We start from the raw sequence: 19110 nt of genomic DNA on the forward strand, positions 1-19110 counted from the left end.
TTAGATCTTGGTATCTTTTAACATTTTTGTGTACGTACACTTTAGGAAAATATATCTTTAAAAATGACTCATGAGAAATCACTCCACCTGCATTTTGATAACTTCCAAAGTCTAGCTACTACACGTTACGTACATTTTTTGAAAGTACGGAAAATTAGTGGCATCAATTTTACATTGACTACGGATTGACCAATATATCATTTTTCACAGATATACTTATAAACCTGAAATAACGTTCAGCAGGCGTAGCTTGGAGTGAGAGTGATGTCATATCCAAAAATGATTCCTCGGGTTGCAATAACTATGTAGTCTGACTGGACAACTGGAGAGTCAAACACCACTCCAACTTGGCTGCTAACTGATACAAATATTGGATTAAGATTAGATCCTTACTAGTTGAAATAACTGAATTGGTCCTGGGCAGACCTTAAATGTCTAAGCGGCCGTTAGGCAGAGCTTTAAGACGAATGACAATATAACTGTGGGGCAGATAATAATACATATTACGTATAATCAACACAAGTTAGTCATGTAGTTCTTGGGATGACTGTATTAGAGATTTGAAGTTGAATATACTAATTAAGTTATAAATTTGTTGGGTTATGGACATTCACTATCAAACAATGAAGATTCAACATGTACATCTATATCAAAATCGTAATTAAGTAAGTATTAACAAATTTATTGAAAGCATCTATGATTTAATAGGTGAACTTACTGAACTCTGTGAGTTTTCTTCATCACATCCTTTTCCAAATAACTTTTCATAATATGTTTCTGAAATTATGTCACTATCTTCTAGCGGTTCATTTTAGGCTACAGAAAATAATGTTGGCTGTCATGTACGAGTAATTCATTAGTAGTATTTTTTGGGCCTAATAGATAAAATTCTAACGTATAATATTCCCACTCAATATAAATTTCTATTATAGATATTTTAATGTAGTTGGATTAACTTAATTGTTTAATATTGTCATTGTAAAACATCATAAAAACTAACTCCAATGGGATTTATCATCCCAGTATGCAACCTGAACTTTCAATGTGTCTCCATCGGATAATTACGAGAGAAAATACCTACGCGTTGCGGCAGTAAGATGATGAGATGATATGTCATAGAGTGTGATAGGTTACAGGCCGGAGGTGATATGTCATAGAATGTGCTAGCTAATTGCCTTAGCCGTATGGGCTCCGCCCTCGAATTTAAAATTTCGTTGAAAGTATATCGAATGACAACTGTAATGAAAAACATAAAATTTTAAGAACACCCATATATTTTTTATAATTTATCGATATACGGTTTTTGAGATAAAAGATTTTGAATGAATTAGAAGAATAAAATTTTTTATGGAAGAGAGAGAAAAATGAGTGTTTGAGATGTATATAGATGTATCGTACATTATGCATTACTAGGTATACATTGTTGAAAAATTAAAAAGTTGAAAAAGTTTGGAGTAAACAAATGTTTTATAATGTAGTAGAGATAGAGATTATGCTTCTCAACTTGTTTGTACAATAACAATATGCATAGGAGCATTTTGTATGCAAACAACTCAAAATGTGTTTCGTGATTTGTCTTTATATTTACCTTTTGACCATTCAAAACAAGTCAAAATAAAAAAAAAACCTTTCTTTTTATTTTATATCTTTTCAAACATTTCCTTCAACTATATTTTTTGTCAAACATTTCCTTCAACTATATTTTTTCCTAACTTTTGTCTAAAATTTTTAATAGAGTTACATAAAACTAAAAATAAAATAAAACATTTTTAAAAATACGTATATTGTAGATAATAATAGAGGCGTACATGTGGAATGTGACAATGGTATATTGGTATGTTATTTTAACGATTTAATTAAGGGTATTATAATTGTAAATCTCTAGTGTGTGAGTTGAAAAATGATTAAAAGTCGAATGATAATTAATTCATGTATTTTAAAGATTAAAAAGTTAAAGAGGGAATAGTGGTTTGTTTTATAAAAGTGTTGGCGACATTCCACTTATTCTTTTTCACCCTTTACGCCTAACCAATCCCCTTATGTCATTTTAACTATTCCACTCATACTACATTTCATTATTTTAATGACAACACTCTTTTCACCGACGAGTTACACTATATTATACCTAATAAAAAAAAAGGTAATTGAATAGAAGCCTTCTGATCCCATGTACCATTTAATTCTCCATCCAGGCTAGTGTCTATGTGAATCCCAAACACTTAATAATCTCTTGAATATCTCAAGTTTGCCTTTGACACGAGATGAACTCATATATGTAAATAACTTTACAAAAATATACCATAAGAAGACAAAATAAATAATTATCCACTTTTCACATAGCGAAAAATTTTCCCTCAAAAGTCAAACCCTCACCACACCAATTTTTTTTTTTTACAACGATGTTCATATGTTCACCACACTCATTACTCGCCAAATTTCCATGTGATGAAAACACCCTAAGGAAGTATAGATAAATAGTTATAATTTGATATCTTAAATCAACTTAATTTTTATAATTTTAATAAAATTTATAATTTGTCATGTATAATTTTTTAAAAATTGTATAATCATAATTCATTAATTTTAATTATTATAAGATAGTATATATAAATATCTTAAACCCAATTAATTTATTATCTACAACTTTGATTATAAAAAATACTAATAAAAAATATTAATTTTTTTGAAAAAAAGTTAAAATGAACAGTTCGGGTAAGTACTTGTTTTAAAATCGAAGCGCGTAACCCGACCAGGGAGAAAAGTGTAACCCGACCACCCACTATTAGCGGCGACGTCGCCGCTAATAGTGGGTCCCAGAGTCACATGCGTCTGTAACGTTTGACCGTATCACGTGGTGGTGGTCCCCACTATTAGCGGCGACGTCGCCGCTAATAGTGGGTCCCCCACTGGCAGATTTTCGATATAAACAATGCAATCCATTCGTTCCTCTTCTCCTCCTCTTCTCCGGAATACTTCTCCTCCTCCTTAAGAAATTTCGTCCTCCTCCATTCTTTCTGCAGGAAAATCCTTTTTACTCCATTCTTATAACTCACAAATCCGGCAATCTATCCCCTCATCATCGTATATATATCATCAAGACCTGGATATGGCTGCAGGTTTCCGAAAATGTCAGGATTATCTTTGACCCATTCTGATTCAGGGTGGGATTGATCGTCGAACAATTTTCGGTTATCGGGATAACGACAGGACTGGGACGGCTCGTACGTACTGTGTCTGGCGGGCTGCGCAGGTGGGGGTTTGTTCAAATCTGGCACCTTGTATTCCCTCGGTCGACTGGACTTGGATTTTCGTAGCCCAGGTGGGTTGGTGTTGAGATCCGGCACCTAGACCATTAGTAAGAATCAGTTTCCTTAACTGAGGTAGTTATATATACTATAAATTTTGAATAATACAAATATTTTTTTAGATGTATTATGTATACCTTTGGCGGCTTTTGTTTCGAGCCGACTGGTCTTCCGCGTGTGGTCTTTTGAACAAGAGGATCTTTCACTTGTGTCTTACCAGGCTTAAACATGTCTTTAATTTTTGACAACCAATGTTTCTTTTGAGCCTTGGGTTGCTGATCCAAGAAATTTGTAATACCATCAACAACTTTATGAACATCGTCTTCTTCGTCTTCGTCTTCTACGCATGTCCACGGTGTTAAGTCAAGCTTTTGCCAAAACGGGTCTATGACATGAGGCTGTATTCGAGTCCCTGCATTTTTTTTATATAAATAAGTGTATGAAATTATGTCCTTTTGATGAAAAAATACAAGTAATAAATCGTACTAACCGCGCTGCATGTACTCGGCAATCTTGCAGGCACATGGTAGCCCGCAACTGGACTGAACCTTGCACCCACATTTGTTAACCTGTCTTTTAAGGACTTTGTCTAAGCGTACAATTTCATCAGCCATGATGTCCAAAGCTTTAAGTGAAACCTTTCCCAACAGGTCCTTCATACAGTTGTAATTATGTTTCCCCTTCCGGGTCCCGTAGCTATAACCCAGTTGGCCCCTTATTTCTGCTTCTTGACTGATCAAGACAGAATCAACACATTGGAGGATTCTAGTAAATGTGCATTTCCCCCTCAATTCTTCCTTCAGTAAATGGTGCTCGGCCTCCACTCTGTTTGTGGTGTGGTTTTGGTAGTTGAGGTGTTCATCGACCCAACAGGACACAAACTGCTCTCGGTATGGGGACAACCAATTATCGGTCAGGTACTTGTAGACGCCTGGAAAACCCGCAAGTTTTTCCTTTAACTCCTTCTCATTTGACTTAAACTCATCAAAAGTCCGAGACTGATATACTTTTTTCCACCAAACGTTAAGCCTGTCAATGTTAACATCTTTCTTCATACGCAATGCCGGTTCGCAGTGCTTGATTATGTTTTGCCATATATGGTACCTACACAGTAGATGTTTCGAATCCGGCATAACAACCTTCAAAGCTCTCATCAGGGCCAGCTCCCTGTCAGTAAGAACGACACGAACGGCAAAGCTATCATCAAGGGTGGACCGAAGACATCGTAAAACCCATTGATAATTTGCCTCCCGCTCGTTTACGATAAACGCATACGCTAAACTGAAGGTCTTCCCCGTTGAAGTCACGCCGACGATCTCAACTAGCAGCATGTTGTAGATGTTAGTTTTGTAAGTGGAGTCTATTTCAATAACCCAGGGAAATGCGCGCCATAGGGTCATTGATGTTGGATGAATGAAAAATAGGTTTTCCAAGCGTTCATTTTTGTTATTTGTGGTGAACTGGTAAAAGTACCTTTTCTCTTGCAACAATGAAAACATAACCTGCGATTAATGACCAAGATAGAGTAAATAAGTCAATTCCAACTACGTAGTACAATAAAATATTTAATGTTTGTACCTGCATTGGAGTGCGCCCTGCTTGCCCCGACCTTCTTCTCGCTTTTAGGAAGTTCGTAATGTCTCCTTTGCGAGTCAAGTTTCCTGGAAATTCAAGTTTGAGGTTTACCAGGATCTGATGTGGGTACAAACCGCGATCCGATTGGGTTCCCACAAATTCCTTTTCTTCATCCGTCATCCGTCTGGCGTATGCATTCCCTTGCAGATTAGTAGTTGGATCATGATTGTGTCTCCAATCCTGGACAGTTAACCTCCAACCACCATCACGCCCAGAGCGGCCTATTAAAGTGAAAGGACAACCTATCTTACTTGACCGTTTAGGTGGACCAATTAACCTTGCATCGCGCGCTCCACCGTGGTGACATATAAGTGTCACTTTATTGACCACCTCTTTTGAGTTTTTGTTCGTCCGCCGTATAACTAGAACATAACCCAAATCCATTGCTGTTCTTTGAGCCCACTCCGTTAATTCTTCAAAGGAACCGAACACCTCATCAGTTTCAAAGTCCCCAGGTTCGCATTCATATTCACCGTCTGCAACAGGTTGCTCAAACACATTATCCGGCACTTCAATACGTACGTTTTCTGGGTCTGCCCAAATATCCTCTAAACTATCCATCTGAAACAATTCAAGTCAACATCAACCTCATTAACTATTAATGATGTCCATAATATATATATATATATATATATGTATGTATATATATTTACACATACATATAATATCTATATCTATATTCATAATACATATATATATATATATATAAACAATAAGCTTGAAAAGGAAAAGATACACAAAACCAGCAACTACAAATATGTAATGAAAACGATGATTCTTATATATGTATATATATATATATTTACACATACGTATAATATCTATATCTATATTCATAATACACATATATATATAAACAATAAGATTGAAAAGGAAAAGATACACAATAACAACAACTACAAATATGTAATGAAAATGATGATTCCTATGTACCCAAATTTTTTTTCACAATAGACAAAGATTCAGTATGAAAACCACGACTTATTATTACATGAATATTGGTTGTCAAGTATAAGTATACGATAGATAATTAGACATTCCATATATATATAGTCTCAAATTGTTGCAACGATAATTCCTATGCGCTATCTGTTGATCTTATTGAAACAAGTGTTTATATTATTGAAACAAGTGTTTATATTATTGAAACAAATGTTCATCTTACTGAAACAAATACAAAAAACCATTCCCGATACTTAAATTCCCGATGTACACAGACCCACCAGCTTGCAGACTAACGTGACCGTCGACGTGGCAGTGCCACGTCATCACCATTTGCGGCGACGTCGCCGCTAATGGTGATGACGTGGCACTGCCACGTCGACGGTCACGTTAGTCTGCAAGCTGGTCGGTCTGTGTCGGGGGTCCCACTATTAGCGGTGGTTGACCGTTAATACCCTGGTGGGGTTAACTGTTAACCTGGTGGTGTTACCCAATGCCTTTAAAATAAAATCCCTAAACCAAACCCTAATTAAAAAAAGCTAAAAAAACGCGTTAAAAAAAAATCAGCGTTCGCACCCGCCACCTCCATAAACATCCCGCGCCAACGGTCATTAAATTCTCATTATTATATTATTTCTGCAAATTATCTTCATTAGGTATGTCGAAATATTGTTTTATTTCTAAATCATCTGATTATTTCTTTTTAATTTTGTTAATTATTTTACTATTTGTTTGTAAATATGTCTATATATTATCCACCTAGGGTTTGTTTTCAATTTAAGAATTTCCAACTACTAGAACACCTATACGTACACACTTTTCACCTTTTCTTGTAATTTTAGGAATTTTTGTTTCTTTGTGTTGATTTTGGATTTGCTATATATAATATATATATATATATATATTGTACGGCACGTACAAAGTAATTTTCTTATGATTACTAATATTTTCTTATGTGTTATAACCTTTTCGATTGTTTTTGTATTCCCCAACTACAAGAACACGTAAACATTCGTTTTAAATGCTCTTGTACTTTGAGGCTTGTACTTGAGGGTTTGAGCGTGTGTATTTAGGTTGTCGTTGCAGTGGGAATCGTTTTCGCTTTCGAATTCTTTTACATTTGTGGTTTTGACGATTTTTAATAATAAGGCTGCGTGTCGTTTTTTTACAATTGCGGTTGTATTTCTCAACTACGATAGCACATAATCACCCATTTCAACTTCTTTTGTACTTTGAGGCTTGTACTTGAGGATTTGAACGTGTGTATTTGGGTTGTTATTGTTGTGGGAATTGCTTCGGCTTTTGACTTCCCCTACTTTATTTGTTTGTATTCCCCAACTACAAAAACACCTAAGCATTCGTTTTAAATGCTCTTGTACTTTGAGGCTTGTACTTGAGGGTTTGATCGTGTGTATTTAGGTTGTGGTTGTAGTGGGAATCGTTATAGTTTTTGTTTTTGTGGTTTTGACGTATTTTTAATAATGGGGTTGCATGTCTTTTTTTTCAACTGCTTCTGTATTACTCAACTACGATAGCACATAATCACCCGTTTTAACTCTTTTGTACTTTGAGGCTTGTACTTGAGAATTTGAACGTGTGTATATAGGTTATTGTAGCGAGGATTGCTTTAGCATTTGATTTCCCCTGTGTTTTTGACGTTTTCAATAATGCATTTATATGTGTTTTTAAAAATTTCAATTGCTTTTGTATTCTTGTAGCAAATTACCTTATGTTTTACCTTTTCTTGTACTTTGAGGCTTGACCTTGAGGGTTGGTCATGTGTACATAAGCTGTTCTTGTAGTGGGCTTTGCATTTGCTTCTAAAAGTGATAGTTTTTTTTTTTTTTTTCATATTCTGTTCATGTACTTTTAAAAATTTCTTTATTATCATTTTTAGTTTATTAGAAAGTGATAAGTTTTTTTTTTTGTTTGAATTTTTTTCATATTTTTCTTGTGGATGTATCGCTTCATGGTGGTGCATGGGGTTGAGAGATCGAAATCCCAGCCTTCTCTTTGGGCCTAACGGTTTATACATTGGGGCATGTGGATTAGCAGACGCGTCAAATGTGGGCAAACGGTATGAACACTTATCTAAGCATGGAAGCCGATCGACCTATGAATCTTCTGGTAAGCAGACGTGTCAAATGTGGGCAAACGGTATGAACACTTATCTAAGCGTGGAAGCTGATCAACCTATGAATCTTCTGGTATGTTTGGTTAAAAAGAATTTACTTTTGCTTATGTATGGTTGCGTAATCTGCGTTAGATGGTTAGTTTCATTTTCATACTTGCTGTAGCATATTTTGGGAGATTTTTTCGCAAGTGTAGCTTCAAATTTTTCGCAAGCCAAAGTTAAAATAAAGGTTCATCTTTTATTAGAATAATTAATTTCAGATCATCGAAGTATTTATGAAGCAAAATGTAAATTATATTAGCTTTTGAATATTGTTTTTACAAGCAAAGTATAAAGTATATTGGCTTCAATGTGAAACTAAGAGCTTAGATCCTATGATGGAATGATAGCTGATGTAGCTTGTAAGTATCCTATTAATGAGTTATCGCCCTTTGCACACACAAGGGTAGAAGAAATAAGTATCATAAAATGCTGCAAGAACCACCCCTTTTTTTGCTATATTATTTAGAGTATGTGCATATCTGGGTTTTTATGTAGGTCTACACGTAGTAGCTTATATCTGTTTGTTTTTATTTTTATGAAGCGACATAATGTTTACATGTGATCAGTTTTGCTCTTTAATTTGATGTGATTTAGGGTGGTGGTGTTTTCAATGAGATTCTTTATGGGATTCTCTTGTCAAGACATAGAGCTTTTTATCTACCTTCCGTCAGATGATGATGAAACTGTTGAAATCGAAAATGAGGTATTGTTTCACAATCCTACCATCACCATTTTGCAGCCTTCAATATCTAGTGAGGATGACGCTCCTCTCTTCAAAAAGTCACGACTTGATAAATCTCAAGCCATAAATCTCAGTATGCACCTTTGTACACACTCCTCCATCTTTTTGTTTTAATTACATGGTTTGACAACTACCCCCATCTTGCTTTAGGCCGATAAAGATTCTGAATGTCTTCCCTGAATGATCGATTTTGTTTTGGGCTTATTCCTTTTGGTTCCACTGATACTATTGTTATGTGGTAATTTCTCGCATCATTCTTTTCCACATATCTCTCATTTTCACTTCGAGGTTTTATATGAATACCCTTTCACTTTGATTTTCCACAGTACAACTGGGGTCTAGAATCCTATGACATCTGCATTGCGAATTATATGATGTAAAAGGTTATGCCTGGATATAGCTCAAGTTGTGAGATGTTAAAAATCACACATATATAAGAACAAGCCTCATGTATGATTTGCCGCTTCATTTGCGGGGTAGGCTTTTATTTGACTTTCTAATAGATGGAAACCAGTCCCTCTGTGAAGTCTCTTGTGCTTGGAGAGAGAAAAAACTGTAAGTTCAGAGTATAAGTGGCAATTTCCACCCATTTACTAGTGAATGGGTTGATTTTGGTTATGATCTATCCCAAATGGGTCAAATGGGACATGAAAATATTTTCGCAGAAAGGATAACCGGTTAAATGGCTTGAAAGTTATCAAAAGTGTATTTTGTTGGTTCTTATAGCTTTCTGGATCATACTCTGTTTAGAAAATCATGTAATCACATCTAATGGGTTTTTATTTACAGAAATTGGACTATTGATTTCTCCTTATGGGTCACACTCGTTTCACTCCAACCAACTGACCTCTTTTTATGTGCACCATAATCAAACTCGTTTCAACCAGCACCCAACCCGACCATTTTGCCACCTCTAAAAAAGAGAAATGAGAAATGGAAATGAAAATGTAGTTACTTTTTCTTTGTTTGATCATTACAGTTATGGTTTCCATGGAGGTGTCATGACACAGATTACAAAATTTGAAGGGTGGGGCCAAAATGATATGATTATGTAAGAACAGAAGTATTCTTTAGGAACGGGTATTGAGTACACATTGTTATATGTAATTCAATAACTATACTTATTTATTTTAACTTTGTTCATCTCTTTAAGGTTATACTAGGCCAAATTAGCATATATAAAAACCTGAATTAGACAAATTGGATGTGATATTTGTAACACTACATCAACAGATAATTCTGACCTGCATTAAAAATCAATCTGGGTGAGAGTTAAAGAACTTTTTCTTAGCATTGTGGCTGCTGTAATCTCTTGCCGTAATGAAAAAGTACCTGACAGCTTGGTTGCTCATGCACACCTTTCAGATGGTTTGCTACCGTGTTGATCAAAGATTGCCCTCGTGCATTCTGTTTATGGTAAGAACATATATGTACTTACTGTCTGATACACAATTTATAGTTTAGCTCGAATGAATACAGGGACACGGAAAGAGTAAACAGATGAGGTTAAATTGGGTGTGCAGCCAGGTGACTACTTGGCCCCACACTTGTACACACAACGCTGTGCCAGTGGTAAAGAGCAGGTTGGAGAACAATTCAAAACGGGTTCGGGTAAAACTGGGTCAGGAACAGCCTGATTGAAATTATTTTATCACAAGAATTCTGTTTGAAAATCACAATCCTTTTCACATCAAACATCTTCTTCAGTTAACAATCATCAGGTACGCTAAAATATTATATATCCATCTTTAAACATCTTGTTATTTCTTGTACTTTTCTTAATATGCCTGTTGATTATCCCCCTAAGTTCTGTCTACGATTTATATATATATATGTATGTATTTTATAGTTGGATAACTACAAGAACTCCTAAACACTCGTTTTAAATGCTCTTGTACTTTGAGGTTTGTACTTGAGGGTTTGTGCGTGTGTATTTAGGTGGTTGTTATAGTTGGGATTGCGTTAGCTTTCTAATTTCTTACTTTATGTAGTTTTGACGGGTTAGATATGTTAAATTTTTTATTTGCTTTTGCATTTATCAGCTATTATAACACCTAATCACTCATTTCAACTTCTCATGTACTTCAAGGCTTGTACTTGAAAGTATTATTGTGTGTATCTAGTTTCTTGGTGTAGCGAGGATTGGTATAGCTTTTGCACTCCCTTACTCTATGTGGTTTTGACACCTTAAATAATGGGTTACATATGTTAAAGATTTTAAGTGCTTTTGTATTTTCCACTGACAATCTAAGTACTTAAAGACCGGGATTTTGGTGTTTCGTTTAAGGACCGATATTGGTGTGGGATTTCGGTAATTTTAGTATTATGCAATATCTATATTTATAAATAATTAACGCTTAATACTTAATAGAAATATCAAAAGTCAAGCTTAGAAGTGTCAATAGTTAGTGATAATACTTGTAAAAATTAGTGTTTATTTAAGTTTGGACTAAAAAAACTAAACCAAAATCCCACCGAAATTTGGACAGAAATTAGTGGGATTTTGGAAGTTTGACCGAAATTTAACCGAACATTTCGTTGACCGAAATGTTGACCAAAATTTGGACTGGGATCCCACCTTACGAGCGAAAAGCGAAATCCCACTGGGATCCCACCGTATCATTGACTACATAGCTGACAATTACACTCAATTACCCTTTAAAAATGCTCTTGTACTTTGAGGCTTGTACTTCGGGAGTTTTATTGTGTATTTATGTTGTTTTGGTGGGGATTGCTTTAGCTTTTGAAGCCATATACTATTTGTGATTTTGACATTTTTTAACAATAACATGTCCTTAAAATATTCAATTGTTTTTATCTTAGTGGTGGTTGTAGCAAGGATTGAGTTATCTTTTACTTCCCCTACTTTATCTGTTTTTGATAGGTTTAATAATGGGGTTATATATAATTTCAATTTTTTTAATTGCTTTTTATCTAACAACTATAAAAACCTAATAACCCATTTTAGTTTCTGTTGTACTTTGAGGCTTGTAATCAAGAGTTAATCAATTGTATCTACTATCTAGGTGGTGGTTGTAGCAAATATTGCTTTGGCTTTTACTTCCCTTACTTTATGTGTTTTTGAAGTTTTTGTTACATTTGTTTTTTAAAATTTCAATTGCTTTTGTATCCCTCTATCAGAAAATTATGCTTTAACTTCTTTTCTATTTTGAGGCTTATACGATCAGCCTTATTACAAGTTTGACTTAGTCTTCTTTTGAATCCAAAGCTAGATGATATCGAGTTGTAAATCTCTAGTCTAAATGTTACAAGAAATTTGACTTCTTATATAGGGGATTTCATAAGCAATTGAGAATTTTAGTAGGATATATAACCCCAACAATAGAACTGTCAAAATCTCATAAAGCAGGGATTTCAAGAGCAAATGTGATGCCTCCCTACGAGAATAGCCTACTTACACATGTTCAGTGTGGTATACACATGATTATGGGATCATGTTTTAATAGATAGACCACTAATGGATTGTTTGGTATCGTCTAGAATAATTTTAGTACCACACCGAATCTTAAATATATACTAACATAAGTGGTTGTTTTTCTATATTAACATGGATATGGAATTGGTTTTAAAAGAGAGAAAGAAATGGATGATTTGATATTATGTAAAACACCTGCTGACCTGCATATTTTTTTTTTATATCTTCTTAGTCTGGCATGTCAATTAGGTCACGATATGGATTTCGTGCACTGTTAACTGGTTATTCCTTGCAACTACATGATCATAAAGCTCCAGTGCGATCCTGATGGTTTTTTATTCATTGTTTTTAATGCTGGGCATATGGATTATATTAACTTGTACCATGGATAACTGTGCCGGGATGGCAGAGGTCGAATTTGGAGCCTCTCTGTTGTTTCATTGTGTGTGTCTGTGTTTTTTGGTGGTAAACTGTCTGTAGTCCCTTGGATGGTCCATAAAATTGAGTGACGGCAACAAATTTGAAATAGAACTTGATGAATAGATATTAAGTTGTTATCTGAGCATGCTATTGGAGTTCTGAAAGTAGTTCTGAATTTGAAGGTATGACATAAGTCACCGGGCTTCTGCATAAGTTGTTAATTCTTTTTTTCACATGCTTATTTTATTATGGTAGTGGCTAGTTTGACCCATTACTTCTTAATGCGTCGCTTTTGGGTGCTGATTTACCTCAAATGGATCAAATCCTCTGAAAATAGTCAAAGGCGGGACATTTCAAATGGGCTGAAAGTCACACAATGCCTAACATGATAAGTATATTAGTAGATCCGCGCAACATCGCTGGTGCGTTGTTAAATGTTTATTGGTGTAGTTTGTTTTCAAGATATGCTTCAGCAAGCTTTTTTCTAATATACTTGCTAATCAGAACAGTTATATTGTTTAGGTGTAATATCAGATTGTTTAGCTCAGTTATTTGAGTCATGTTACCGAGAATACAATAGTACTATAAGTAAAAGATGGGAAGAGGTAGCATTCTCAGTTTTTGAATTCCTTGATGGAAGAATGGGGTCAGTTTGGAGGGTATACACCACCTTCCAGGCACTGCTTTTCATTTTTGTTTCTGTTTCATTACTTTTTCTTCTTCCCGTGGAAGCCCCAATCCTCATCGAAGTGGTATTATAGCCTAGATTCTGTAATAGTTGCATCCAATCAGCTGGGAGCCGTTGAGGAAAACCTGGGGATTTGCTTCGCCACATTGAACACGATTCATAAGTAAAGACTTTGACAATTGACAGATCTGTCAAATCCCTATAAATTATTTCGAGTAATAATTAATATTGTGACTACCGTCGATGTTAGTGGCAGAGACGTCTGGCAATGAAATGGAAAACCCTAGGGACACTTAGTGATAAAAGAAAAAGTATAAAAACGAAAATATGAATCGAGCAAACATAGGATAGGACGATTTGTGATAATTTCTCTAAAAAATAAATACTACAGCATATAATAAAATATGAAGTGTAGACAAAATATTTGTTTCTTGAATTCTAAAACCGTTCCATCCTTCTCCACATGGCAAGAATATGGACTCTTGTACTACACAAGTATTTTGTACTGGTGGTTTATATATATAAAAAAAAGATCAGCAGTTCTCTTTCCTCCTATCTTAATCAAGAAGAAACTCACAAGCACTAAAAATCTCAAACAATAAAATAAAAATAAATGAAAACTCCATTAAATCTGCATCTCTTCTTCCCTTTGCTGTTCGAAATTTATCAGCTTTTGATAGTCATAAAACACAGCTGGGAAATAACACAAGACCGTTATTCCTTCCTTGAACCTACTTCTGATCGAGACCCCCCACTAAAAAGGGTCATCACAGCCAAGAAATAGACCCAAAAAGGGAGCCCAACAGCTCGAATTCAGCTCCTGTTCGAGACCCAGCAGCCCCATCATCAGCAGTTTTCGACCTTGTAAAGTCGTGGACAGCCTTCTCTAATCGAAACCCAGCAACTTGTTCGGGCCTCAAAACAACTCTCATCGTCACTGTTTCCATTTCATCTTAAGGTTGTTGGCTAATCTCTTTATAATAGTAATATGTATATATCACTAGTTTACATGAAGAGTAAAGAATGGGCTGAAAATAAGTCTCTTTTTATGGGTACAAATGTATGTATATCATTATTATGTAATATTAAGAACAGGGGCTATTCAATGACTAACTCAGCTTTACTTTATGCTAAAAATTGAATTCTTGAATTGCTAGCAAATATGAAGCCTTAAAATATGATGTTTTGATGGAACCAACTTGTTAATCCAGGACAAATGAGTATACAGCTTGAATCACTTATATATGTATGTATGTATGTATGTATGACAACATATGAAAGAGAAATAAAAGAGTCCTTTGATGACAAATTAGTATAACCAAAAACCACACAAGCATGGGTGAAAAGAAATATTTTTAACAAAGTTTTGAGACCATAACAAAGCCACATATTGGTTGGGATTTTTGAACAGAAGTAAGGACATATGTTCAATAATTTTGTCAAGTAAGCACTCAACAATATGATATGAGAAGTTAGATGACAAGAAACCAAAATTTTAAGTCTTGTTTGTAAGCTTGTTAAAATGATTAAAGGCCATGAGTTTGAGCAAATACACTTTGAGATAGCAGAGCTAGTAAATGGTGGTCAAATCTGGTCAAACCAGTCAACTGTGGTCAAATCTGGTCAACTGGTCAAAGTAGTATAATCTGGTCAAACTGATGGAAGTTAAAGAAAGTCAAATTCCTACTTTTTTTTAATCAAGCTTATGTACTAATTAAATGAACTATAGACATTAAAAGTAAATGTACACGTTAATAATGGCATAGGACTACTCACTCTAGAACGTGTTCCTAATCGTTATGATTAAGTGGTTAGGTTTAGCCGTTCGTAGGAGTTAACTCGCATGCCGTGCTCATACTTCATTTAATCTCGGACAATCTTCTAAGGTGACTTCATAGTCCCTTTTCAAACGTTTATAAAATTGGGGTGAAAAGCATGAATTGTGCTTTCTATAATATATATATATATATATACACACACATATATGTAGCTCATTTGTACTTATTATATATGTATTATTTGGATTGTACATAGAAACTAAGGTACTTTGTCTTCCATGTACATTTGATGATAATCATCCTATGGATTGAAAATAGACTACCTGAATGTATATGCACAAATCAGTTGGTTCATGGTACTTATATTGTTTCGTTCTTGTTCTTGTTGACATATATTGTTTTAGCTTGTTCATTGGCCATATTGATCCATCTATATATGTACATTTATCTATATGCTTATTTTATTAGATCAATGGCCTAATTTAGTCGTGCTTGAGACTATCACACTATTATTAACTCGGTCGAGAGCCTAGGATATTATGGACAACGTTGTTTAGGATTGACCGGTCCTCACTCATAAGTACGAAATTATGAGTGCATAGTATCCAAGTTCATTCCCGTCTTGATAGGACGGGCTGTACATTTCATTTGGATTAAGTTCATCGTTCATGGTCAGGGATTAGTAGTGACTCATAAGCACGCAACTGTATTTACTCTTATATATATGCAGTGTACATATAAAGTTCATTAATATATGGGATTAGATAGTTGATCCCTGGTAGTGTTCATTCCTTTTATCAAATACGTACATAAATAAAAAACTTGTGAACTCACTCAACTAATTTTTGAAGTGGACACTTTGACCTCATGCTTTTCTGGTGCCAAGAAATAAGTTCGTTTGTTTTGTGCATCTCTTCGAACAATGTAATTTTGCACTTTATTAAGGTGAGTTACGGTGTGTTGTGATCTATTTTCCGTGCAATGTACTATTTATACTGCACATCCTGCGGTTCCGTTTTAGCGGGGTGTGACAATTACCCTCTTATTTGTTTCAAATTGGATAGTGACTCTATTGAAGGAAAAAAAATAGCTGCCTGCAAATAGCCATAAATTTATTTATGTAGATTATGTTTGTGCGTGTGTAACATATGTAAAGAATGTTAAGTTTTTGGATTTTGCAGGACACATTTATGAAATTCTGAGAAAGTCATATTATAAAGATGGATGTTCACGACCTAAATTCTGATATACTCAGCACCATTCCTCAAAGCATAATTGAAAGTATCCTAATGCTGATGCCAATCAAAGATGCAGTGAAAACTAGCATTTTGTCGAGGAAATGGAGATATTGCTGGACGACCATGCCTATGCTTGCATTTGATGATCACATGGTTAAAGTAGAAGCATCTAACCATGGCAAAGGATTGAAGAAATATAAGCTTGTAAATGCCATTCTAAATGTTTTGTTTCAACACAAGGGTCTAGAACTACAGTTTCATTACTATGGTGAAATGGGTTTCGAGTTTGACCAGATCATACTGTATCTTTCAAACAGCAAAAAATTAATGAAACTTTTTGGCCCTCAAAATACTTCAAACAACTTCTACAGGTTACCTTCTTCTTTCTTTTCATTGCAAGGATTAGAAACGCTCTTTCTCTCAAATTGCAATGTTGTAACTCCATCCACATTCAATGGGTTTAGTAAACTTGAGCACTTGTACCTTCACCATTTTGAGATTACTTCTAAAAGTCTCCGGCGTCTCCTCTCCAATTGCCCACTACTTAAGCATATTTCTTTGGTAAGGTATATATATATATATATATAATAACCACTTATGAAGCTCTTTAAAGTAAGGGTGATGATCCGTACGTACACCACCAAATATGCTTTAGGGTTTTGTTATGTACAATATAGTGATGCATGTTTGGTGGTGTACGGCAAAATAAGGTGGTGTACAGATCAAAGCAGAGATATTATAGTAAACAACGTATTTGAATGTAGTCTGGTGGATACAAAGAAGACTTTGCAGAAGAAAACAAGTTTACATTTGCAGAGCTGATAGAGTGTGTGCCTTTAATTAGGACTTTGGATATCTCGCAAAGTCATATGAAGGTAATCTGCAACTTTAACGCTATATCACATATAAAAATATTGTGTTTGCTGATCCAGATTTTCGTATATGATTAAAGTACTTGGCCATGGGTGGTATGCCACAAGAGCTTCCAACTTCACTAGTATACCTCAAATGTCTTCTCTTGGACGTTTGTCAAAGGAATAAAGATGAGATATCTTCTACCCTTTCTTTGATGAGGAACTCCCCAAATTTAGAGGTTATTAACTTCAAGGTAATTAATGGTAATGGCTATTACTACATATAGAAATTTTCTTAATTAACTACGTATCGAGTATTTTTATCAAACATCTTTTATATGAATCCTGATTAGATATATGAGGTGTTGCATGATGGACACATTTCCATTAACCAACTTGATTTCCATGACTACTCCGGTTTCAACCTGGATCATCTTAAGACGTTCACTTTGAGTTGTTATACTCATTCGGCTCTCCAATTTGAATTTGTGAAACTTGTCTTGGCTAAGGCACCTATGTTGAGGGAAGCATACATTGAGCTTGATGCCAATGTTTCTATTGATAAAGAAGCGCGGATACTTAGAGATATGATTCGACTGCCATTTGCACGCGCATCATCTTCTGCAGAACTTATCATTGCACGCCCAGATCCTAATGAATGTTGATGATAGCTTTTATGTTGACAATGGGAGTATTTTGTCTCAGTTAAGCTCAAGGATTGTCAAAGCACTGAGCTGTTATTGACAAGTTTGAATCGTTTAGGTGTGCCTTTTGGGTTGTTTTTGAATTGCTATATTTGTTTAGGTGTCTTTTGGGTTGATTATGAATTGCTTTTGAAATATCGCCACAAGTTTAATGAGTTTACATTTAAAAAACTAAGAAATGATAATAAAGTATACGAGAAACAAATTAAAGTAGTAAAACACACAGACATTCATTTTTGTTGAGGTGATACAAAATGTTTACTGATAAAGATGATATATGCTACGTACATCGTGTCGCTAGTGAAAACCTCCTTTAAGTTAAGTAAATAAATAAATATTTTGGCTTATGTCGTGTTCATGAGAAATTACTCAAGGATCATAGGAATTAATTCGTCAATTTGGTTTGTAGCGAATTATTTTCTTTAAGTACCATTTGGGGATACGCCTGGGCAATCACATTTGTTGGCCTGAAACATTATTTCATCAATGAGAAAATTTTGTTTTAAGAAACAATATTATTACAACAGGAATTTGATTTCTATGTTTAGCGACTTAGGAGGTGTGTGCTACACTATGTGGGCAACTTTTGTCTCATTTCACCTGTTTGACTCATTTGAAAAGTTAATGATAAAGCATAACTCAAATTGACTTGTTCCTAAGTAAATCAGCTGAATATTGCCATGTTTAGCTTACCTCATGCTCTGTATCATTTAGTTATTTCTTTTTTGTCCCTATTCATCCATTATTGGCCAAATCGGGATAGTTGAAAAAAAGTAAAAATGGGTAAAAATGGTTTAAGTAGAGTTAAAATGGGTTTTTGACCAACAAACGCCTTGTTTGTGTTTTTTGTATTTTATAAGTAGCTGGTACGTAGTTGATACGATTACGAAAACTATTTAGCAAAACAATGCTGCAATGCAATATTACATGTTTGGCTTCCGTAGTTTTGTATATATCTATTTTACACCTTGTCAATTTATCCGGTAATTAGTATTATAGCCCAAACTTTACTGTTGAGTTTCCATCAGATAACAAAATTAAAAGATCAGTTAAAGGAGGGAGAGGCAAAATTGAAAAATAAAAAAAAGTCCAAGTCGAAGTCAAAGTCAAAAGTGTCATTGTTACCAATGAGAATCGGTTCTTCAGTGTGGAAGTCAAAGTCAATTATGTGACATTAAAAAAAATTATATAC

The 19110-nt window shown here is 34.7% G+C and overlaps 1 protein-coding gene and 1 pseudogene across 1 annotated transcript; both read left to right on the forward strand.

The window, feature by feature from the left end:
* Positions 1-7861: 7861 nt before the first annotated feature.
* Positions 7862-10220, forward strand: LOC122597352 (annotated as a pseudogene).
* A 6088-nt stretch (positions 10221-16308) lies between these two features.
* LOC122597354 (F-box/FBD/LRR-repeat protein At1g13570-like) lies at positions 16309-18023 on the forward strand. The gene is made up of 4 exons (XM_043769954.1): positions 16309-16921; positions 17125-17235; positions 17313-17468; positions 17568-18023. The coding sequence occupies exons 1-4, from the start codon at positions 16343-16345 to the stop codon at positions 17877-17879; spliced, it is 1158 nt and encodes a 385-aa protein (XP_043625889.1). The 5' UTR covers positions 16309-16342; the 3' UTR covers positions 17880-18023.
* The last annotated feature ends 1087 nt before the right edge of the window (positions 18024-19110 follow it).

Source organism: Erigeron canadensis, chromosome 4 (genome assembly GCF_010389155.1).
Source record: "Erigeron canadensis isolate Cc75 chromosome 4, C_canadensis_v1, whole genome shotgun sequence".
Classification (NCBI taxonomy): Eukaryota; Viridiplantae; Streptophyta; class Magnoliopsida; order Asterales; family Asteraceae; genus Erigeron; species Erigeron canadensis.

What these genes read in the sequence shown, in the direction of transcription:
- LOC122597354 (XM_043769954.1), top strand. Translation starts at nt 16,343, where the DNA reads ATGGATGTTCACGACCTAAATTCTGATATACTCAGCACCATTCCTCAA. An exon ending in TCTCGCAAAGTCATATGAAG is followed by an intron (nt 17,236 to 17,312) that starts GTAATCTGCAAC and finishes ATATGATTAAAG; the next exon opens with TACTTGGCCATGGGTGGTAT. An exon ending in TAGAGGTTATTAACTTCAAG is followed by an intron (nt 17,469 to 17,567) that starts GTAATTAATGGT and finishes AATCCTGATTAG; the next exon opens with ATATATGAGGTGTTGCATGA.